We start from the raw sequence: 25,299 nt of genomic DNA on the forward strand, positions 1-25,299 counted from the left end.
ATCAACCCGCCCCCGGTAGACCAGCAAGGGCACAGGAAGGAAGGTCAGTGTTAATCCCATCAGCAACACTGGGTTTCAGACTGAAATATCTGACAGCGTCTGTGCCTGTCTGGTGTTTTCCCTTTAGTCAATGGTCACGAGAGGGAGGTAGCCTGTACCACTGTAATAGCACGGCGTTACCTCCTGAGAGGCAGTTACAGTCTGCAGAGCGCCTTCATGAGCACCAACCAGCACCTGTAACTCCACTGCATGTGCACACCGTGCCTTTTTAATCAAGCTTCTTACGTTTCACTTTTTCCTCCAAGGCGCTAATCAACTGTGCTTTTCCGGCATACGAGGCGCTGGCTGAAGTGCCCTTGTCCAGCAAATGTCACCAGGTGCTGCACACCACCTGAATCCAGTTGTGATCTCGCCACTGCATCGGGATGTGGTCTTCAAACATTATTTTTTTTTTTAGCAGCAGGACATTTTGAGTGAATTCTTTAAGCGATTTCAACATAAACAATCAATAAAAGGGCATGACTGCTCTGGTTAAAGTGGGTAGGGTCCAAGCCAGCCCCCCACTAGCTACCCCCTCCACGGCCCTCCCAGCCCTCCATCTCAGCCGCAAGTGCCTCAGCTTTAAAACAAGTACATGAGGATGCAGGAGGGACTGTCCAATACCACTTTCACCACAGTCGCTTTTCTGAGTGGCCAGCGCAGAGTCAGGGTGTGTGAGCTACACTCCAGCTCTGCCTTCGAGCTGGACCAGTCTGGAACTCTCTGAACCTAGGGTCCGAATCTGCAAAATGAGTCATTGTGAGGTTCAAGTGAGGGAAGGTCGCAGAGCCCTCTCACAGGGGGGCGGCGGGAATCACGCAGTCGCCCCCAGGCCGCACGCGTTTGGGGCCAGTGACGTCATGCCTGAAGATGCACATGTGCCGCTCAGGGCTGGGCTGGTGTCATGGCATCGCGGTCGTTCTGGCTGGTTTCTGCTAACAGGAGAGGCGCCGGAAGGGCCGCCTCACCCCGCCCCCTAGCCTGGAATGTTCTGCGGAGTCACCGACGTCCTGGGAACGGTATTGTTCAACTTCGTGACATCTGTGCCTCACTGCTCTTCAACCACAGCACACTGACAGAATTCTTTACATTTCATTTCCTTTTGAAAAGACGGCGTTTAAGAAATGACGACACTGCAACATGGAAGCGGGAGTTCCCAGGTGGGTGCACGCGCCCCTCGATGCTGAGACTCCTACGACAGCGCCCGGGGCCCTCACGCGGGGAGGCGTCCTGACTTCAACTGAATGCGGCCCTGCTTAAGGAGCAGAGACCAAGCATGTGCTCCATTCTAAGGGGAATGAGCAAAGATCCAGTGTCCCCAGTGTTCTAGAAAGTCTCCACTTGCCCCTCCAGGCCCACCCTCATCTGTCTCCACCCAGCTCCCAGAGGCTCACCTGTACGGGTCACACAAAAGAGGGGCTCCATTGCCCTCTGGCTTCCGTCACCAGCAGAAGACGGGAGGGGGGGAGGGGAGTAGGGGGCGATATTCTCCAGGCCCCCTCCTTGCAAAGGCTGCAGCTCTCCCTGCAGCTCTCTCCTGCCTCTACACCTCGGGTGACAACGACTCCCCACTGTCCCCAGCCTCCCCCAGGACCAACACCTGCCCACACTTTACAAATAATCCCTTTAGTAAACTCTCAAGTCGCCACGTGCTTGCTGCCAGCTCCACGGGGCGACGCTTTCAGTCATCTCTACGTGACCCCTCTTTCCAGCCGCCAAATCTCATCTTCACCCCGGCCGTGTCAAGCACCCCCGACTGACACGGCTCCTGCTCAGGCCAGCACAAGGCACATTCCCAAGACCAAAGGACTCTCATCCCAGCTTCGTCTCATTGACTCTCCCTGCGTCACTGACCATCGCCGATCCCGTCCTTCTCCCCCTTTAAGGCGGGCTTCCTGCTTTTCTCTCCCTCTGGATGCTCGGCACCAGGGTCCTCAGGAAGCCACGCTGCTGTTTGCTTTGGTTCCATCCCAACCCCTGCTGACCACCCACCTGTGCCCTCACCCACGAAGGGGCCTCCTGCCGGTCCCACACCCAGGTGGATGACGCCCCCATGGACACCCAGAGTCCACCAAACTCAGTGTGTGACCAGAACAAACTCATCCTTTCTCCCCCAAACCTGCTTCTCCCTTGGATTCTCCGGATTGGCAGGGGCCACCCTCCACCCCAACACCTGAGCCAAAACCTGGGCCCCCTCCCTCCCACAACTTCCTGCTTCCTGTCCACATCAACCTGCGCCCAGGGCCTGGGAATCACACTTCCTCAGCAGCTCTAAAACACACCCCCTTCTTTGACGCCCACTGCCACTGCTGAAACCAGATACTGCAGACCCTCTACCAGGCCCTGCACCAGCCTCCCCCGCAAGCACATGCAGCCAGCAGCCTCCTCCGGGCCTTACGGGATGCTACTCCCTCTGCCAGGCTGCATTCCACATGCCTCTCCCGTCTTCTGCCTCCTCTCACCTCCAGCCCCATGCACCCTTCAGAACACCAGGCCCATGTGGACGTCAAAGCTCTGCCCAAGCCCTTCCTGACCTGCCCTGCTCTCCCAGGCTGCCTCTGAAGTCCCGTCTCTGAGCTCCCTGAAGATCCCATGTGGCCTCTGCAGGTGCTCATCACACTTACCCCAAAGTGTCAGTGTCATCTGTTTGCCCCGCCCACCAAACTCTGAACAACTTTACTATACAAACTTCCGTTCATTTGACATCACATAGCCCAGCAACCACCGCACGCCTGGTACACAAACAGTAGGTGCTCAATCAATGCTTCCGATGAATTAATGAAAGATCTACAGCAGGGGTTCAAAAATACTCCCACTTTTCTCAGCTCCTAACCATATACACACATGCACACGCACACAATCCTTTAACTCTGACGCGCTTCTCTGACTTCACTAAGAAAAACGAAGCTCACTTGATACAAAAGCTCTCAACTAAGTTCCCTTTATCTCAAAGTCTCCCTGCTCTTTGCTCACCATGCCCTCCTGTCCTAGAGGAGTTCCTTTGGGAGGGATACTGCTCCATTTTCCAACTCCCCACTCTTAGCAGTGGGATCTGTGTCTGTGTTTACCCTCTAACTCCCCAAGGGACTTCGCAGAGTCCCCGACATGGAATGACATGCAAGCAAGGCAAGCTGATTTAGGAAAGGGCAGATGAAGAGTCCAAGAACTAATTAAATCTCAGAACACCCCAGAGAGTCAAGTGCTATCAGCCACATTAATAAAAAGCCCAGAACAGCGGCCTGATATGGGATCATATTCTGGGGCTCTGCCACTGATCCACGCCACACTGCTAATGCAGCAGTTCAAGAAACTTATTGACCCAAGATAATCCTATCGAACCTGCTGACTACGTATCACCCTCACCTTCCCTCTTCCCCTCAGGCTTTCTCAGGTCTCCCTGTCTCTCTTGCTCCGAGGGAAGGACAGGCGAGCACCTGCTCCGAGCACAGCATTCCCACAGACAGGAAACCACGAGCGTAAGCACATGCAGAGCATGAGGCCGTCAGCCTCCTTGTGACTCTGTCCTCGCTGCACACTCACCACAGTGAACTAGCCAGCGTTCCTCAAACACGCCCCCAGCCCTGCACCCGCAGGCTTTCGCGGCAGCCATCCTGATGGAAATGCCTAGCCCATCCCCTCCCCCGCCCCCTATGTCAGCCTTAGACATGGAGTTCACGGCCCCTCTCTCCAGGGAGCCCTCCAGGATACACCCGCGGGGGCGCGGTCCTGCCCTGCCCCTTCTGCATTGGGCCGGCCTCTCCATCGTACTGTATCCATTCACCCCTTGGTCCTCCTCCCCAGGCTCAGCTGCTCAAGGGAAGAGACTCATTTTACTCGCTTTGGTCTCCAAAGTCTGGCTTAGTGCCCGGCGACAAGCTCAGGAAGGAGGAGAAAAAAGAGAAGAGGATGGCCGCTGCAGGGATCTCACTCAGCCCTTGGCTTCAGACAGCTCCTCAGCAGCTGGGAAGCACCAGGCACAGCGGGAAGTCCGGCTTTAAAGGCCGCTGGGCCACGGGCCACTCATTGCAGCATTTCTCAGTACTCGGGCTGTTAAGGGTGAGAGAGAGACTCCTTTTCAAAATGGGAGGTGGGGGAATAAGTAGCTGCTACTTGTCTGAAGAGCCATCACTTGGAGCAAAGGCCCCCTGTGTCGCGGGCTGCATCCCTCCCATCACGTCCCTCGAGGCGGGATACAGGCAACCCCCTGAGCTGCATACAGCACGACGCAGAGGGGCTGCAGCACGAGAGGCCGGCCTCCAAGATGCTGGACTAGACGGTCCTCCTTCCAAAGTCCTGACATAAAGCCCTGCTTGGGTGGGATTTAGTTAGCTCCTCTTCTCCCCCGGCCCCTGCCCCCCGCCGTGAAAAACGGCACTGAGTGCCCTGTGGTTACCTGAGAGTCACAGCAGGTCTGTAGTAGAGAGCACGGGGCCGGCTCCACGTCTGACTTATGTCACGTGTCTCACATTGGGACACGCAGTCACCAAAGGGACTGGAGGTTTACTTCAGGTGACTCTGGGCCAGGGCAAGGTGGAGAAGCAGAGGACCAGCACTCGAAGACGGCTGGATCCACGTGACAAAAGCTGGAGCTCGGAAGTCAAAGGGACCAGGATTCACGTAATCACTAGCTGGCGTCAGGCAGCCTCCTTTGTCTAGCAGAGCCTGTATCTTCATCTAAGCGATGAGCCGGCAGCCCTACCTCGGCACCCAGCAGGAGGATGAGAACAGATGCTCAGCACCCTGACAGCAGCTGGCACAGACAGCACACGGTAAGAGGAGGCACCATCACCGCTGCGGGGCCCAGTGGGGCCCACAAGCATCACGCTCCCACTGACCTGGGTCTAGGCTTCTGTGGACCTACCGGAAGCTCTGGACCAGCTCGCCTCTGGAATTATGGAAGCATGTAAACAAACATCTGCCAAACTTAGCAGCCTGAGCCGCACCCAGTTTGCTCACCCAGGGCCCGTCTCTGGGGCCCGTCAGGGCTCAAGGCTGCAGATCTCACACTCTCTTCCTTCCATAAACAACTCTGGCAATGGATCCCATTCTCATTTACCTGAATTTTATTCCAAGTGTCAGGAGCTACTGGAGAGAGAAAGGCCACGTGCAGGTGTTTTCCTTCAGCGGACGTTTAGCAGGGCTGCCTGCACCAGGGCACCGTGCCGGCCTCAAGAATGAGAAACAGCTAGGGAGCTGGCTTAGAGGGTTCGGGGCAGCTTTCCAAGAAGAAAAAGCTGCCTGCGCAGAAGAGCCCATGGGGCACGTGGGGCAGAAAGCAGGCAGAGGTGAGGCCCCTCCACGCAGTGGGGGAGGCCACGGGAGGACTCTCAACAACAACGTGACGTGTCACCTTAGCACGTGACATCCTTCTGTGAAGGGCGAGCTTATGGGGAGCAGGTCTAGAAGAGGAGCAGCCGGTCTGCTAGGCAAAGAGTCCATATGAGAGATGAGAAGGCCAGACCCAGGGCAGGGAGGACGCCCGGAGAGGAAACCGACCGAGGGCTCCAGAATCGTGGGGAGTCGGCAGGCTGGAAGTGAGCCAGAGGAGGACACAAGGATGACTCCAGACTCTAGCTCAGATGACTCCACAGCACCAGCAAAGGAGAGGTAACTTTCAAGGGCAACCCTCAAATACAGGTGAAAAGAATGACAGCGGAAACCTGAAATGTGAAGAGCAGGGGAGAAGGAGGAAAGAAGGAAAACAACTACAGAGGCAAAAGCTGAGTGGAAGCCAGTACAATGGCCAGTCAGCAACACGAACCTGGGACCTCTCCCGTGTCACGTGGCCCACTCCGCACAGAAACGCAAATGGAAGTGATGAAACATGCTGAGTTTCCCCCCATTAGACACTGCGCAGTCCTAGTTTCTGCTCTCTGAAGATCCATGCTTTCACTCACACGATATTTACCGAGCACTGTCCGCAGACAAGCGTAGTTTTTCAGAGGGCAAAGGGAAGCAGGGCCTGCCAAGCAAAATGGACAATGCACGAGAAACCAAGAGAGCACAGGGCACTGTGGCCTCTGGATGTTCATTACAGAGTCGTAGGTGGGCACCATGGGACGTGGTAAGAAATCAGGGTACAGGGCGGCAGCTGCCAGGTCATACATAAACAACCTAGGAGGTTCCTGAGGAGCTTGGACTGTCTCTGAGCAGCGGTGGGCATCAGGGCGGGCTGTCTTCAGGGAAGGGATGTGACCGGTTTGCATTTCAGAAAGATGGCTCTAATGGCAAGGAGAGGCATGATTTCCAAAGCAGAAGGCACATATCCAGGGGATGCCTAGGACAATCCACTGAAATCTGGGAAGAGAGTAGTAGAATTCCTCTTTACTTTTCTTACCTCTTCCTTTTGAAATGTATATCTTACGTATGTTTCATAATGCCTATAACACACGCACACGGCAGTGTTTGTATTTGAGCCACCACGCCTGAGTTCCCATCCCAGGTCCACCGCTTCCTACCGTGTCACACTGAACAGCATGCTTGCCTCAGTTTCCCAGTTTGTGAAATGAGGATAAAAACAGTAACCATCTGGTAGGATTTTTGTGAAGAGAAAATAAATTAATACTTGCAAGACACTCAGAATAGACCCACATTAAGAACTCCATCGATACTTACTAAATTTTTTAAAATTATTTTTAAAGTTTTGGCCACACCACATGGCATGTGGAATCTTAACTGCCCGACCAGGGATTGAACCCGCACCCCCTGCAGTGGAAGCATGGAGTCTCAACCACTGGACCGCCAGGGAAGTCCTGATTATTAAATTTTTTAAATGCAACTTATTAGTAAATATTTATTGGGGATATATTTGCAGATCACTGATGCACATCTAGCATGGATCAGAGAGGGAGGGCAGACCAGACTTGTTACAAGAGTCCATGTAGGAGATGATGGAGCCTGACCCACAAGAATGGCAGCAGAGATGCAGAGAAGAATCAGAGGAGTATTTAGCAGGAAAAGTCAGCTGACTATGGCAAGTGGCCGGATGTGACAGGTGAAGGAGAGGTTTCTGGATGAGACACGTGGACGGGGTGGCCAGTCACCAGGATGGAAGATCAGGAGCCTGTGGGACCCCAGACTGAGACACAGGCCTTGAGCTCAGGACATGGTCGGGCAAGGAGGACATCTGCAGATCCCCAGACCACAGCTGTGGGCAAATCCATGGAAATGGTAGGAGCCATGCAGTTGCCACTAGTGACAGCCACCAAACCTTTCCAGTCCTCCCCGACCCTGGGCCCTTGACATTGGGGGAGATCAATTCTGGCTAATGAACTGCAGGGGCAGGAATGACAGAGGTCACTTCTGCGCTGACATGAAACCCTCAGGCTCTCCTCCCCTCCTGCCCGGTGACCAGCTGTGTTCGGGATACTGACTGCTCTCTCTGCCTGGGTCCCTGGGTGAGCAGAGCCTCCTGAGAATCTGCAGCAGAACAAGAAGGAAAGCTTGTTTCTGTGTGGCCACCGCGATGGGGGAGACTGGTTGTAAGGGCGTACCCTGGCCCACACCGACAGGACACGCGACAGTTAAGGGCTAAATAGACGGGCCCAAGCTCACGAGGCAGGTGGGGCAGGAGGAAAGTGGGACAAGGGGGGGTCCATGAAAGGTGACACTAACTGTCCCAAAGTCCCACATTTCCAAGCATGCTGAGGACCATGTATGCCTGGAGGCCACTGCACTTTGCATTCCCCTCATTAGCACAGAGATAAAACAAAGGTTCACAAGGCAGCGAGAGGAAACAGAATTTACCATTCTATATCTTTCCACAGAGAAAAGTGTTCTACTCAGAGACTGACACTGCTCCACCTTTCCACCTGCAAATTTTCAAACCCGACTCACTCAAATCAGTTTTCAATCACAGAAGCTACTTATCAAGTCAGCTGTTTTGCTAACACAAATATAGTAGAAGACACTTGAAATATTGCTGTAAAAAATCCTCATGAAGATTATAGATGCATCTTAAAGAAGATCTTAAAATAGATGCCTTGGGGACTTTGCTGGTGGCGCAGTGGTTAAGAATGCACCTGCCAACGCAGGGGACACGGGTTCGAGCCCTGGTCCAGGAAGATCCCACATGCCGCGGAGCAACTAAGCCCGTGAGCCACAACTACTGAGCCTGCGCTCTAGAGCCCGCAAGCCACAACCACTGAAGCCCACGCGTCTAGAGCCCATGCTCCACAACAAGAGAAGCCACCACGATGAGAAGCCCGCGCACCGCGACAAAGAGTAGCCCCCGCTCACCGCAACTAGAGAAAGCCCACGTGCAGCAACAACAACCCAACGCAGCCAAAAATAAATAAATAAATTTATTTTAAAACTTAATTTAATAAAAAATAAATGCCTTGTCTTCTTTAAGGAGGATTTAACAAGAATAAGAGCAAATTTTTGCAACTCTCCTAGCATAAAATGACCCAGAAATAACAAGCTTAGAAAGGTTCAGAAGTCACTTTTCTAAACTTGATGTATTGATTTCTGTAGAGGCTGCAAAGTGTTTTTCAAAAACACCAGCTGTTCCACATAATGTCATTGGGAAAAAAAAAATCTCTTTTCCTGGTTTCTTTTATTATTCAAATTCAGAATAAAATAAATAAATGTTGAATATATATCAAAATATTATTTTAGGAGGCTTCCCTGGTGGCGCAGTGATTGGGAGTCCGCCTGCCGATGCAGGGGACACGGGTTCGTGCCCCAGTCCGGGAGGATCCCACATGCCGCGGAGCAGCTGGGCCCCTGAGCCATGGCTGCTGAGACTGCGCGTCCGGAGCCTGTGCTCCGCAACGGGAGAGGCCACAACGGTGAGCGGCCCGCGTACCGCGGGGAAAAAAAAAAAAAAAAAAAGTATTATTTTAACTTGCCATGGTTCAGTGTAGGGAAAAAGCTTATTTTGTTTTCTTCTAATTGTTTTAACAAGCAAAAGAGTCAAGGTCAATTCTTTAAAATGTCACTAAACTGCTCTTTACAGAGCATAAATTAAAACAATTATGCAAGAATTTTCCAAATTGTAATATTGTGCTTGGCAAACTAAGGAACGTGGAGCAATCATCACAGCGATGTCAGCCACGAGGCAGCTGGGAGTAAGGTCATTTCTGCGTATTTTAGAAGCTTCAGCAGTGGCCAGAAAGGGAAGAACACCCAGAGCTTCTACCTTTCCATTTGGTATCTGTTAAATTAAAGTGCACTTAGGTCATTCAAATCAATGGACTACGAGGCCATTTTCTATACAGCTTAGCACTGGAGGAAGCTGATAATCGTATTAGAAAGAACTGTGCCTGTCTGCCACTGCTAAAGAGACTGCCTAATTAATTACAGAATAGGACATAAACATCAGGACCATACAGGATGGAACTTTCATTTCCCATGAGGTTAGAGAAAAAGCTGAGAGAGGTATACTGAAATGAACAAAATCAACATCCATGAAGTAGAAATGAGACTGGTTTTAAGACACAAACGTGGTAGAGCTGGGCCAGCCACAGGGTAGGAGTGGGGACACATGGGATGGTACCCAGCCCTACGTCCGAGGAGCTGTGTGACTCTGGATAATCATCACTTCTGGACCTCAACTATAAAATTATGAAATTGGTTTGAAAAGGGGGTTTTCTGAGCCAATCCTAGAAGGTCACATATTGTGTGACTCAGTTGGTGTAACATTCTCGAAATAACAAAATCACAGGGTTGGCGATCAGTGGTTGCGGGGTGACTATAAAGTGGGAATACAAGGGAGACATCTGTGGTGACGAACAGTCCTGTCTCCCGACTGCCGCGGTGGCAACACAAACCTACACGTGTGAGGAATGATGAACGACGCACACGGTATCTCACTGTCAAGGTCCTGAACGTGACATTGTGCTGTAGTTATGTAAGACGTCACCACTGGGGGGAAGAGGGTAAAGGGTACTGAGACCTTTCTGTACCATCTTTGCAACTTCCTATTATTCCAGTAATTGTTTCAAAATATGAAGCTTTATTTTTTAAAGCGTTTCTTAGACTTGGAAGCAGACCCTTATTACTTTCTCAAATTGTACTTTTGAAGATCATTCCTTTGCCCATAGTTATTGATCAAATATATATAACTGTCTTACTTCACAACTTTCACAGAAATACAATTTCCAGAAGGATCAAAAATATAGATTAAAAAATGAAACCATACAAATAACAGAGGAATATATAGAAGGTTGTTTATTATTTTGGGGTATAGGTAAGTGTTCTAATCTATGATAAAAAGGGCAAGAAATTTAAAAGAAATATTTGACAGTAGTGACAATGCTGATATTTAAAACTACAGTAAAACGCAAAAGACAAAGCAATTCTACAAATGAAATTAAAAGAAAAATGATAAAACTGGAAAATATTTTCAGAATATATGGTGATCTAAAAGTGTAACAAGTAAAGGGCGTGAGCGAGGAATGCCCTAAATTACACACAAAACAAAAACCCCTAATAACTGCAATGAGAGAGTCCACGAGTGACCAAATAGAGGCAAATTAAAATAACTAAAGAAAATTGTTCACACTAGAGATTAACAGGATAAGACTGACACAACCCAGGATAAAGAGGGTAAAGGCGGATATGAGGACACAGCCAATGTCGGAAAAATAACAGATAGACACAGTCTACCGGGTAGCTTGACAACATGCGTATGTGTCAAAATGTAAAAGATGCCCTATTTTTTTTTTTTTTTTTTTTTGGCGGTATGCAGGCCTCTCACTTTTGTGGCCTCTACCGTTGCGGAGCACAGGCTCCGGACGCGCAGGCTCAGCGGCCATGGCTCACGGGCCCAGCCGCTCCACGGCATGTGGGATCTTCCCGGACCGGGGCACAAACCCATGTCTCCTGCATCGGCAGGCGGACTCTCAACCACTGCGCCACCAGGGAAGCCCAAGATGCCCTATTTTTTGTTTGTTTGTTTTGTTCAAATAGTTTTATTGTTATTTTATCAACTAAAGTTGTCATACGATTTATTCAGCTAAAACTCACATAACATAAAATTAACCATTTTAGAGTGAACAATCCAGGGACATTTAGAACATTCATAATGCTGTGCAACCCCCACCTTCATCTAGTTCCAGAACTTTTCTATCATTCAAAATAAAACCTGTACCCATTAAGCAGTTTGTCCCCATTCTCCCCTCTCCTCCAGCCCCTGGTAACCACCAACAGTCTTCTGTCTCTATGGATTTATCTCTTCTGAATATTACATATACATGGAATCATAAAATATGTGACCTAAAAGATGTCCTATTAACCCGAGAATTACATTACTAGGTATTTACCTAAGATAATAAAGACACAAGTACAAATATAGTAATAATAAAATAAAAATGCACGCTCAATTGTACACCCCGGTAGTTTTTTGTTTGTTTGTTTGTTTTTAATCAGGGAGAAAAATTTAAAACAATATTCAGTGTCAATCAACTGGAGACCAATGAAGGAAAACTTATGGCCCATGCACACAATGAAATGCTGCGTGGCCTTTAAAAATGACAAAAATCTACATTTACTGACTGTTTTCAGTCAGAAAGCAGAGCATCGCAATCAAAAGCACAGACCCTGCAGCCAGAATATGTGCATTCAGAGTCCAGCTCCATCCCTTACGGGCTGTGTGATGTTAGCAAACTCCTGAACTTCTCTGTGCCTCAGTTTCCTGGTCTATAAAACGGGAATGATAATAGTGCCTATGATGTTGCCATGATAATGAAATGAGCTATTGATAATAGTTGTAAAATACTGAGAACAGTATCTGCAACATAGACTGTGCTACAAAACAGCTTGTTAAAGAAAAAATACTGACGTGAAAAATTTATCTGCTCCATTACTGAGTGAAAAAAGATCACAGAACATTATATATGACCTCATTTCTAAAAAATGTATATGAACATACATAGAAGTGAGAAAGATCTTTCTTCACTTTTTTTACACAGTGTAATAGACCTTATACCTAGGCAGTGAAATTTTGGATTATTTTTACTTTCTTCTTAGTATTTTTTATATCATTCCAGGTATTGAAAAAGAAAACAAATAATAATGATAATATCCAATTGGTACTCTTGGATACTTTTGGAATCTCAATTGGTGTGAGCTTTCTAGGGGGCAATTTGGCTATATGTAATACACTTTCTGGCCCAGTAGTTCTACTTTTAGGAATTTATCCTACAAAAATAACAATAATAATCCACACATACACATATATACACATACACAAACGCATACATATACATAAGGGAATGTTTATTAGAGCAATATTTATAACAGCAAAAAATATGGAAATAACCTAAATTTCACTAAATGTACCGTGGTTGGCATGAACAACGGAATACTATATGGCGCGGAAAAGTGACGCCGCAGAGCTCCATGGAAGATCCTTTCAGCGAGGGCCGTGAATACCCAGGTGAAGAGTCTGCACCTTCCTGTGAAGGGGAGACACCGCAGAAGCGAATTTTGGGAAGAAACCCCCGAGGGCAGCACAGCCTGGGGGAACATCCACGGCCCGGGCTGAACTTCTCACACGCCCTCCAAGTTAGATCTAGGCCTAAGGCCCGGAGGAATCAACAGCCAGAATGTTCGGTGCTGCCGAAGAGGGATATCCCTGATTTCTAACCACAACTGTGCAGAAAGCCCAGGAGTCTCTCAGAGGGGGACTGACAGGACAAGCCAGCCGTGTGAAGGCACAAAACCAAAACAGACTCTCAACGAGGCAGCCCTGAGTGAGCAGAGAGACTTGGGTTCTCAGAAGGACTCGGGCCGGTACACGGAGAGCTGCCCTGATGGCTAGATCTGGCCCCTCTGGTTAAAACGAGACAACCACTGAGCATTTGTGCGAGCAAAAGAGAGTGGGGGCCGGGGCGGGGTGCGTGTGTGTACGCGTGCGACACACTCAGAGGGCAGGGGACGTGGGTGGAGAGAGGAGGGGAGCAACTGCGTGAGCAGGGCCGGAGGGAACGAATCTCCTGGAGATGAGCGCCTCAGGTGCAGGGCCGTGGCCTCCTAACCCTTCCGCCACCGGCCACCTTATTGCTAAAACTCTGTGTATTTGCCGAAAGGACATTAGCTCTGAAGCGAGATGCTGCCTCCTCCGAAACCACCGTGCTCCTGCCCCGTCTCTCACACGGTCAGTACTCACGCTCTATCTTGGGACGGCGGCCAGCCCGCTGCCTTACCTTGTTTGAATCCGTGTCCAGTATTTGCATCAGGCCCTGCAGCCTAGTAACAGTTCACGTGGTCACCTTGAGAGCAGTTTAAAGGAAAGAACAACATTTTGTGTTGTCTACAACTTGCAACAGGTGTTGGCAATGAGCCTTGGCCACCTACCTAGATGTTTGATAAATATGAGGTGATGTCTTACCTCAATAATTCACCCAATCTGTGCTAGGATTTTACACACCAAGGGTCTTGCTCCACCGTTGGGAGGTGTTTCTAGGACTTAAAGACTGGGGTTCAGAGTCAGACAGTCTGGGTTCAAAGGCCAAGATCCCTTTCTGGCTAAAGAACCCCGGACGAATTGCTTAATGTCTTAGTGTCTGAATGCTCTTATCTATGAGACAGGAAGGCCCACGATAGCACTGTGTCCATATGGCCATGAGTAACAGTAACAGCTAACATTTATGGGGTGTTTTTTTTTAACTTTTTATTTTATATTGGAGTACAGCCTATTAACAATGTTGTAACAGTTTCATGTTCACAGCAAAGCGACTCAACCATACATATACACGTATCCTTTCTCCCCTGAACTCCCCTCCCATCCAGCCTGCCACGTGACATTGAGCAGCGCTCCCTGTGCTACACAGTAGGTCCTTGCTGGTTATCCATGTTAAGTATAGCAGCGTGCACGTGTCAGGCTTATGAGGTGCTTTTGAAACGGCAAGTACCGTTCTAAGCACTGTACGAAGTCCCGTCTCATTGAATCCTCAGAGTAATCATATTAGCTAGTGCTGTTTTTATTCCCATTTTACAGATGAGGAAAATAAAGCAGAATGAAGTTAGTAAGTACTAGAGCTAGGATTCAAACCCAGGCAGCCAAAGTCCAAAGCCCAAATCCGTAACCAGAACTGCATGCTTAGCGTGGTACAAAACACAGTAAGAACTTCCTAAATTCTCAGACGTGGTTTGAAAACTTCAAAAATGGTGCAAGAATCGAACAACAACAGCACGACAGCAGAGGCCCTCAGCTCTCTGGTGCAATCTTGCCGTTTCAGTCCTCCTAGAAAGCCGTCTAGGAGACGTTCCCTACTCACACTCACATGTCCTTTGGCCTCTTTTAGAAGTTACTTCAGAGCTGAAGCCTTGCTAAGTACTTACCTGGAGGAAGCACCTGGTATTCTTTACTTTCTTCAAGAATACCTGCCACAATCTAGGCCATCAAGCTCACTCACAGGGGCCTCGAGCATCCCAGTGCCTGCTCTTCTGTTCACATGGTCCCACTCATCCACTGAGACACCCTCCCTCCTTTACTCCAAAGGCCACCCAAACTGCGACACCAGGCTCAGTCCGGAATTCCCATCAGAACACTTTCTCAACTCCTGATTTATTATCCTGTAACACTTTGCATTTTAAAAGCCCATTGTCTTACCCCGAACATAAGCTCAAGAGCACAGAGACTGTCTGACCCTCTCTGCCACCCCCCGCAAGCGTCTACTCAAGTACCCACCATGACCTGCGCTCTGTGGGCATCAGCTACCAGATGATACACTCGATTCCAAGATGATGTACAGTAACAGTCAGTAATCATTGCAAAAATAGAGAGGTGGGACATGTATAAATATGTGCGATTTCCAAGTAACAAGTGAACCCGTAAAAATGGGTGTGAGTAGTGACATCCAGGTGGGCTGTCAGAAAGCGACGCGGTCGCCTCGGGCAACACTTACCGGCCCCTCCCTCCTCCTCGCCCAGGTTCAGCACGATGATGCAGATGTGCTTCCGCAGCTGGCGTGGGTTGGAGAACTTCCGGCAGCACTTGCTGCACTCCAGGCTGCTGGGAGTCAGGCTGCCCCCTCCCTCGGGGGCCCGCGGGCCGTCCCTGCTGGGAATAACGTTGTTTTCCGCCAGTTCCTCTTCGGGGCTGGCCTTCTTTGTGGACCCCTTTGGCCTGCCTCTCTTCCTCTTCATGACCGAAAACTCTATGAAGGAAGCAAGAGGGCACCATGTAGTCACAGGAGGCGACAGTGCAGGGCATGCACTCAATTTCCAAGTGTGGAAATATGTTTGGTTCCACGTTTTATCAAAAGAGGAAAGTCTGAAGCAGTTCCAGAAATGAACAGCTACAAACAATCTTTAGTGCTAATATCTCTGCACCTCTATGCTATTGTATAATCAATTTTGTAATAACGTGACTTAAGAATATCACTTTAGGGCTTCCCTGGTGGCGCAGTGGTTGAGAATCTGCCTGCCAACGCGGGGGTCATGGGTTCGAGCCCTGGTCTGGGAAGATCCCACATGCTGCGGAGCAACTGGGCCCGTGAGCCACAACTACTGAGCCTGCGCGTCTGGAGCCTGTGCTCCGCAACAAGAGAGGCCGCGACAGTGAGAGGCCTGCGCACCGCGATGAAGAGTGGCCTCCGCTCGCCACAACTGGAGAAGGCCCTCGCACAGAAACGAAGACCCAACACAGCCAAAATAAATTAATTTAAAAAAAAAAAAGAATATCACGTTATCAGAACCTTTGCACGTGCTTCTTCTGTAAGGCAGGGAGGACGTTTCTGTTTTTGTTTTTGTTTTGGCCGAGCAGCCTGTGGGATCTTAGCTCCCCGACCAGGGATCAGACCTATGCCCCCTGCAGCGGAAGTGTGGAGTCCTAACCACTGGACCGCCAGGGAAGTCCCGGGGAGGATTTTAAGTTGTGACCATCAGCCCCCAGTTCACAAACCAGGCTCCTTATGACCCACCATTTCCACTGAAACCCAGTTCTCAGAAACTTGCTAAGGACTTCGCAAAGCGTTCTCAAAGGCTGCTTGGCTTTGCATGCTCTTAATGAGTTACACAACTATTCAGACTATTTCAAGGCATCGTAATTATTAGATGCAAATTGTTCTGATGAAAAAGAGAAAAAATAATTACAATCTAAAGCCACCAATTATAGGACTAAAGACAATATTTTTCAAGTTTCCTAGAAACCAAATGATTTAAATGTCATGATCAGAGCTGCTTCAGAGTAAGTTTCAAATCATTTTTCATCTTGTATTTCTTCTTAATTAGCATTCATTGTTAAGGCACTTGTCTCCAAGGGAAGGTGGGAATTAAGATGGGTGAGTGGGGTCAGGGGGCATCGTGCCATTGTGTGAAGGTGGAGTGGTGTGTCTTAGGTGATGTGACTTGAGGGGTACCCAGAGGAGGCCAAGCAGGGGGCCAGCACAGCCTGGCCACCGTGCCATCTTTGGAGAGCCACCTGTCTGGCTAAGGCACGGCATGTCAGCAGCCCTCTTTGCATCTGAACATCAGGGCAGAGGAAGGGTCCTAGCTTCTAGCACCATCTTGAGGGAATGTCATCTGCGGAATTATGACACGTTCAAGGTCCCTCCTGCTCTTCCCAAGGCTACAGTTCTGCCCAGGAAACGTCAGCCACAGTGCCCACTGCTACCACCGTGAGGACCCCTTAAGTGGGTCACTTGTGCTCCCAAATCAGACAGGAAAGCCATGGGGCGGGCGAGGAGGGCAGGAAGGTTCCTGAGCAAAGTCTGCAGGGAAAGAGCAGCGTGACAATGAGGGCTCTGGACAGAGAAGCCTGCTGTGACGTGGGGTCCCCAAGAGCTCAGAGGGATCAGGCACCAGCATGGGGGAGGAGCTGAGACGGGGAGCTCCCTGCAGAGCAGAGTTTCCACTGAGCTGCAGTGCCAAGCGTGGCTCCCCCTTGACCTAGAGCTCCGAACCGGGGCCTTCCGTGGCCAGGGCAGCCCAGCCCAACACACAGTCACTGCCTTCCCTCTATCTCACCGGGCATGTCGGAGACGAGGATGGGGGTGGTCAGGAACAGGGGAGATAAAAGTACTAAACAACAAGAAAGCAAACGAAGAGACCAGAACAAATGAGCAAGGGCACAAGCCCCTTGGATCCCTCTGGCCACACTGAGATTTTACCAAGGAGAATGTCAGCTGTGTGGACAGGAGGCCCAGCCGATGCGGAAGGGAGGCTGGAGGGGGAGGTGAGGAAAGGGAGGTGCAGTGAGGACAAACTCTTCACCTCGAAGTCATTACAACCCTCCTCCTTATTATTCTTGACGACAGCAACTTACTGAAGCAGCAGTTAATAGAGGGGCAGAGTTCGCGAAGAGGCTACAAAACGCCCACCTTGTGTCCCATCCGCTGAGCTGCAGAAACGGGTCACTTAACAGTTTGTAGGAGACCGTGGTCCCAACCCTGATGCCAGACTCCGCACCCCGCCATGCAGACTAAGGTCCTCCTCTGAAATGTCCTGAGGATGCAGCTGTGTAGTGAAGAAGGGGCTTTACCCGTAGAGAGGTCTGGCCTCTGCCCTCAGCCACTTGGGGTGAGCTCTAGGCCCCTGGAAGGCCCTGCCTGACAGCAGTGCCCATGTGCACAGGGGCTTCAGCCACAGGACTAACGCTGTGACTTGTTTCAGGGGCTCTGCAACAGGTCAGGTCAGTTCCGACCTCTGGATGAACTGGAGAAGAGAGGTCTTAGTCTGACCCCCAGGAGAAGCTGGAGACTGGGGGACAGCCACGTGAGCAGTGTGTCATCGAGCCCCAAACATCTCTGGACACCAAAGGCTCGGGCGAGCGTCCCTGGTTGGAAATACTCGAGTCCTGTCATGTAATGTAGCCAGAAGAAGGCAGTGGCGTCCAGGACACCACGGGTGGAGGAGGGGGACCGAAAGCCCCTTGTCTGGAACCCACCCCGGTCCCAACCTCACCCAGGCATCTCCCCCTTTGGCTCGTTCTGACCTGTACCCTTTTTGTTTAGAACTGTCATCACAAGTACAGTGCTTTCCTGAGTTCTGTGAGTCGTTCTAGAAAATTATCCAACCTGAGGGAGTCCTTTGGGTGCCTCAAGCTCGTACCTAGCTGCAGAAGCGTGGGTGGCCCTGGGAACCCTCAAATTTGTGGCTGGCGTCAGCAATCCTGGGCAGACGTCAAAGTCTTGCAGAAACCGTGCCCTTCCCCTCAGGTTCAGATTCGGCACTCATGGCAGCAGGGTACCCAGCGCCCTCTCCCCGGGGACGCCCAGAGCAGGCGGCAGCCACGGTGCCCACGGGTGCGACCCCTCTTCCCGCACAGCGGGAGTGCAGTACGGCCAGCCGGACCCAAGAGTCATGCGTGTGTCTCCCCACAGGCAGGACCCCCCTGAAGACTGAGTCCCGTCCCGATGGCTTTTTATGCCCCAGCATGTGACCCGGTGTCCCACCCAGTGGGCACCCCGTAAATCGTGGTGACTGCACCCCAACAAGCAGGGTGCAATCTGCCGTCAAGGAAGAAACGTAAAATCAGCCCTGAAAGCTCTGGAAAACCTCTAACACGAACGACGGTGACAAAACTAATCTTACATCTTACTGCATCCATAATCCAGATCCTCAAGACCAATTAGTTAGCTAAAAATGAAACATTCATAAATGCACTTGGAATCATTTAAGCACCGAAAACGAGTCGCTGCTGTCAACTACCCCCATGGTACAGAAGAGCGGAGAAGGCAAAACTGGGCGAGGAAAATCCTGTCGCCTCTAACTCGACACATTTTAATGGCGTCTGAATGGAGGAAATTTCACTTCCTGTTCCTGCTCCCTGAATTCCTCTACTCAGGCATCACTGAACTCTGTGGATTTTGTCCTGAAGACACCTGCCCGTACACCCCGTCTCCGCTCACCTAGACCCCTGCACGGCATCTCAGAGTCCAGCTTTCTGCTCTGCTCTCTCTCAGCCTCCACCCCCTGTCTCACTGCCACTCTCTTGCTCTAGAACTTCCCATCGTTCTTGAGGACTTTGCCCCACGACTCTGAGACCTGGCTTTCCAGGCCCTTTATCGCACAGTTCACCCTACACATGTGCGCACGCGTGCACACACAGAAACACACGCGCGCATGCGTGCCCGCTCGCTCTCAACCACTCAGGGCAGTGTTCTAGGCCTCCCTAAATATGCAGAGGGAACACCTGCCTCTTTTTTGCTTCCCTGTGCTGTGCGCCCTCCTGCACCCCAATCAGAACCCTAACTCCAGGCCCAGTTCACATCTCAGTACCTCCTCTGTGAGGCAGCTCGGCCGACCCTGGCTGGCCCCGCAGTTGCGTGTAAGGCACACACGTGTGCAAGCTCACCCACACCATTTCCTGACTGTGTTGCTCTCCCCGCACCTTCCATCATACACCCTGAGGTCCCACAGGATCTCGGGCAGAGCTGGAGACGTAGCAGATACTTAACACAGAAATACACATTGATCAGCCGCTTAATAGGAAAAGATGCATTTCGAAAACAAGGCATTTCCTAGGCCCCAAGTTTCCAACAGGAAGAAAGGGGCAAGCCACAGTGCATCTCGACCCCGTCCCAAATCCATTACTGGGGACAACTTCCTCACAGGCAGAAAATTATCCTTGTAGATCCAAGACCTGACCTAGCAAGGGACGGAAAGAATCAGCCCAAAAGATGACATGAGCATTATGAAAGAAACCTCAACATTATCAAAAATCTAATAACGTAAAAGCCCTTTATTTGTACATCACTCAAGTTTGTGAGGCACTTTCGCAGCTATTACCACATTTTATCCTCATAAAAACCTTCAGAGATGGATGCAGCAAATCTAACTCCTCAATAGGAAAAGAAATGAAGGACCGACCCAAAGGTTGAAGGGACTTGGCACATTTTCCAGGACCTTCCACTGAGCTGGCAGACCCAGGATCTGGGTTCCTTCTTCACCGCCCAGATCTTTCTGCTGAGTCTTGTGGCCCTTGGGTCAGTTCTGGACATGGTAGTGGAGCCAAGAGGTACACTGCAGAGAACAGCAGCTGGGAGTCAGGTGGGCCTAAGTGCAAATCCCCGCCAGCCTCAGTTTCTAACATGAAAAATAAACACAAAACTGCCTTTATTCTATACAGTCACTGTTAATAAAAAGCAGTCCATTAAAATGCTGACCACGGCACTTAGAAGACGATCGATACATGGCGACTGCTTATTATTATGGCTACAGGCGTGAGTATTCTGACTTGGACTGTCTCTCTGAAGACACTATTACCTTCCCAGTCCGTCCACTGTTAGATCGTGTGATTCCTCGACGTACACCCATGCTTGTTCATTAAGGCACTTTTTCCTCGATTTCTTCGTTTTAAAACATCTCACACACCGAGAAAGCCAATATAGAATTAAAGGTGTATAAATTCCACTCTGCCTAAGACCAAGGATAAAGCCAGCCTTCCAACTCCCGCTTTGCAGCTCAGCCTCCAGCCACACCAACTCGAGAAGTTAGGAATATCCTGAACCACTAACGCTGCCAGGCCCCGACAGTCAGCTTCCCCGACATTTAGCTCCCAGGAGCCCAGGCAGCAACAGAGGGACAGTGAATGATGTCAGAAACAAGGGACCGTGGGGCTTTTAGGGGCATTTAGGTTTTCAGGGACACAGCACCCCTCTACAGGACAGGCTGCAGCCTGCCCTACAATGCAAGGCTCCAGGGAGGCAGAGGGCACCCCAAGACTGCTCCCTGTGGTTTTAGCAGTGATCGTGTGGAAATGCCACATAAATAACAGCAACAATTAATAATCACTAGGCACATACATCTCAGGCACATGCTAAGCCCTTCACGTGCATTGCCCAGCAAATCCCTGAGGATTTCCCATTCTACAGAGGACACTGAGGCTTAAGAAAATTAATCAGGGCTTCCCTGGTGGTGCAGTGGTTAAGAATCCGCCTGCCAAGGCAGGGGACGTGGGTTCCAGCCCTGGTCCAGGAAGATCCCACATGCCGCGGAGCAACTAAGCCCGTGTGCCACAACTACTGAGCCTGTGCTCTAGAGCCCGTGAGCCACGACTACTGAGCCACGTGCCACAACGACTGAGCCCGCGCACCTAGAGCCCATGCTCTGCAACAAGAGAAGCCACCGCAATGAGAAGCCCGTGCACCGCCACAAAGAGTAGCCCCGCTCGCCGCAACTAGAGAAAGCCCGCGCGCAGCAACGAAGACCTAATGCAGCCAAAAATAAATTAATTATTCTAAAAAAACAGAGAAAAAAAAAAAAAAGAAAATGAATCAGTCTGCCCCAAGACCCAGAAGTAGCCAAGCTAGGATTTGAACCCAGATCTGTTTGCCTCAGTCCGTGAACCTCACATCCACGCCAGTTAGGTTAATATCAGAGCACAGAAATAGCACATGTTGACCTCTACTCTGAGTTCTGCGGGAAAACGATGATAGTTCACCCAGTCACAAGCTTCAGTGTGACCCAACTCCCGACCTGAACAGCCGATGGATACACAGGGGGTGGGAGGGCTAGAAGGGCACCGTGCACACACCAGGTTCTAAGATGTTAGGTACTAACATGCATTTGTCTCAGAATCCGTTTTTAAAAAGGCTAATATCTTATCCCCCTTTAACAGATAACAAAAGCCACTTGCCTAAGCCACCAGCAGCCCCTCCATGGCTGTGGTGCAGGCTGACCCCTGCGTGAGGGCCACAGAGGGCGGGGGGGGCCTGTCCCCGTCCCTGTCCCTGTCCCAGGTCAGGCTCCACCAGCAGGCGGAGCGCCCTGCACTGCCTGCGTCAGCCCTGAGCACACTCTATCCTCGTTCACCCAGAAAGAACACCCATTGCTAACTCATCAGCCCAGGATGGAGGCACCTTTTTGTAATCCCCACAAAAGCAGCAGGTGCGCCAGCGCAGCCGCAGCATCCCATGAAAGCCCCAGCACTGAAACCTGAGTCCATCGGAGCCCGCTGCCCCCAGGCTGCCTGCCAGAGCAGATGAGAGGGCTCAGGGCTCACAGGCTCCTGGGACAGCGAGTCCAAGATGCCTCCACACTCAGAGTGACTTTATTCGTGGTAAGTGCCCAGAAGAGACAACACAGAGGTTTAAACTTAGACGCCAACCTCCCCTGGGAAGCCTCTTTTCACCCTCCAACTAGACCACGTGTCCCCCCTCTTTAGCAGCCCAAACCTAATCCCAGAGGAGCACCTTCCCCACTGCACTGAAACCGCCTCTTTGTCCAAATGCCACCCACCAGCCAGGAGGCAGCACCAGCAGGACAGTGCCTGGGCCTGCTCTGTACTCCCAGCACCTAGCACAGCACCCAGGCATACAGCAGGTGCACTTAAGGAATAAATTAAGAAGGAGGGAAGGGGAAGGGGAGAGAAGGGAGAGAGAAAAAGGAGAAACGAAGAGTTCCTATTAAAGGTATGAAAGGGGAATATGACGGAAGAACCAAAACCCGGCTCTCAGCAGACCCACGTAAATTCCTACTCAGGTAAGCCCAGTGTCCCCGCCTCCATCAGGATGAACAAGTGTGTGCACACACTCACCCATCACACACTCACAGACACACATGCACACATTCTCTTTTACACACTCATACATACATACAAGAGGGAGAATGAACTTGGTCCATTAGGGAATTTTTTTCTTGGACCAGAGCCAGAGATTTGATTAGCAAGAAGGGAGAAAAATAAAAGGCTCTTCTGCAGACCTTTGCCAACACGAGCAAAACAGATTAAAAGGCTATAAAATAAACCAGAGGATTTAGGGACCTTCATGTTATAAAGGGAGGCCAAAATAATAAATCAATTACTACTCAGTTAAAGGTTTAATTAAACCATTTCAAGCATCTCTCAACTTGAAATGAACTGTGAAGGTTAAACCTGAATGGAAATCATTAGAGAGAAACTAAGATTCTGTAAGTCTCAAACTTTATAGACTTGGACAAAGAGGAAAGGAAGGACTTGGGGTTCTTAATGGAAGACTTTCGAAGAAATTTTCTCATATTAACAGTCTAAGTCTAATTAAAGTCTTAAGAAATACTGTTTAAAATTAAATTACACAGGCAACTAATCTTCCAGTATATACACGCACACACACACCCAAAGAAAATGTATTCAGGAAGAATTTAAGTGAAAAGTAAATTAGTTAATAAAGGAAAATAACTTTTAAAAGAAGTTCAAAGGTAAGAACCTGATCATACCAAGAGCACCACAAGAGCACCGCATGGTCAGGCCACTCAAGATGGCTGTACTCTTGCTCTCTGTCCATCCCCTGCCTGACCAGGGCTGCTTCACCTCCACCCTACTCACTCGACTGACCTTCCTGTGTACTTGACCCAGGCCCCAGCTAGTGACAGCTTACCGAAGGGGCAGTGAGGGGCATGCCTCTCGACTGGTTTCCCTGGTAACTAATGAGCCCAGCTGACATCAATTTCCCTGTAACTGGTAATCTCCCCTTCCCCCCGGGGAAGAGGGCTACCAACATGTCCTGCCCTCCACGCCCCGCACACGGTGGGGTGTCCCTCCCGGACTTTGCTTCAGACCTGTAAGCTCCCCCACCCGTTAAACCCCTGATGCCTCTGTTGCTGACTCCGGGCTCTTCCTCGGCCTTGAAGCTGGCCAAGCACAGGCCTTGTAGGCCTGCAGGGTACAGCCCAACAACTGGAGGAGCAGCCAGGAGATGGAGGAAACTCCCGTGAGCGCCGAGATGTCGGGAACGGAGAGTTTTCACCTTATGCCACTAACAGTAACAAGTAGAATTTCTCCTAACTTCTCAACAACTCAACCTTCTGGCAGGCATGTTTCTCTGAGTACCCTGGGAACGGCCAGAGGGACTCAAACAGAACATTTTGTGTCTGGAGTCTCTCCTTGTTAACGGTGTTAGGCAGGTGATCAGTAAGCCAGCCTCTTCAGAAATGCCAGTCTAAATATCCCCAAGAAAGAGCAATTGGACTATCAGTGTGACTAACGAATCCTGCGGCCGGACGTTTACTGCCGCAGACCGAGCTTCTGCACAGGAGACTGGCCATCACCTCTCATCGTATGAAAATCGTTTTGTGGGGACTTTTTCTGACTCTGGTTGTCTGCTGCTCCTCCTATACTATATATTTTCTTCATCTGCAGGGACCTAATTACAGTGCCTGGATGGTTTCTCTAATCCATCCACCTGCTGCATCTGATGCCATTCAGTAGGAAGTGTCTGGACACTGCAAACAAGATGTGTCTCACTTCTGACACTGACTGTGAACCTGAAGGATTCTGCGAATCAAAGCTCTGCGATGGGAATCCCTGTCGCAGGTACACATGAGCCATGCTGTTCTGAAGATTATATATCCTTATTCATTCATGACGTATGTTATCGTGACAGCTTCCCTTTCACTTCTTTGTTCCAGGCATCACCCTTGGTGCTGTCACCATATCTTTGACTTCAGCCTCACAGACCCCCTTGCGACAGGCAGATTGGTCTTCACTTTTCAGATGAGCAAAGTGAGGCTCAGAGGAGTAACATCATTTGCTTCAGGTAATGCAGTAGCAGGTGCTGGCGCTGGGTTAAACACGCTTGTCTGACAATAAGCTCGTGCTTTTTACCTGGCTGATGGTGTCAACTCCTTTCATTTACTCATTCATTCGTTCACTCATTCATCCCTCCATCTACCAACCAGGCATTGGAGAAGCACCTACAGAGCCTGGGTACAGGGAATTCAAACACACAATCTTACTTGAGCAGATCTACAAATGGAAATTATTGTGACTTCCGGTTGGAGATTTGGATTTTTATGAGACCCTATGCCCACCAGACAGAAACTGAGAATCAAAGTATTTGACAGCAAATAAGCATCGTCATCGCCCTCAGGCACACCGTGGGCGTGCCACCCTCGCCCAGCACCCCAGCCCCCTTACCATCTCCGGTTTTGCCTGGGTTGGTGGGTTCAGGGGTACTCAGAGGCCTCAGGGGAATGACGATCTCATCCACATTAACCCCCTCTTCTGCGTGCTTCTCAGAAACGTGGGAGAGGAGTTCCGACTGACTTGGTGAGAAGAGGTTACAACATTTACACATGAAGATGGCTGGGTTTTCTGTAAGGAAAAAAAAAGCAAAATATGTTATTTCATCTTCACCAAAACAGTGACTACATCCAAATGCCAAAGAAAAATACTGAAGGTTGCTCTTCTGAGCAATCGCCAGGCACCAACAGGTGTGTCCCTCTGGTGGACGCCGCACGGCCAGGCAGCTCACGTCTAACTTCAGGTGGCCCCGGTTGCCAGAAAATTCTTTCTTCAGTATTCCAAAACCTCAGTCCTTCTGGACCGGGTCTAATATGGACCTCCCTGTTGCCCTAATCCACTCAAGAGCCTAGATTCGGGATTCACATAGC

The 25,299-nt window shown here is 50.1% G+C and overlaps 1 protein-coding gene across 3 annotated transcripts in view; it reads right to left on the bottom strand.

Moving 5' to 3' along the window:
- Positions 1 to 24,995, bottom strand: part of ZFAT (zinc finger and AT-hook domain containing) — a 150,440-nt gene extending 125,445 nt beyond the window's left edge. For 2 of the 3 annotated variants that reach the window (XM_065895074.1, XM_065895071.1), the window contains exons 1-2: positions 24,824 to 24,995; positions 14,895 to 15,146 (exon numbers count right to left, since the gene is read on the bottom strand). In XM_065895074.1, the coding sequence (XP_065751146.1) occupies positions 14,895 to 15,146; positions 24,824 to 24,983 (412 nt within the window). In that variant the 5' untranslated portion in view covers positions 24,984 to 24,995. The remainder of the gene's footprint in view (positions 1 to 14,894; positions 15,147 to 24,823) is intronic. The other variant, XM_065895072.1, reaches the window with a different exon arrangement.
- Between the last annotated feature and the right edge of the window lie 304 nt (positions 24,996 to 25,299).

This window comes from Phocoena phocoena, chromosome 17 (assembly GCF_963924675.1).
Source record: "Phocoena phocoena chromosome 17, mPhoPho1.1, whole genome shotgun sequence".
Lineage (NCBI taxonomy): Eukaryota > Metazoa > Chordata > Mammalia > Artiodactyla > Phocoenidae > Phocoena > Phocoena phocoena.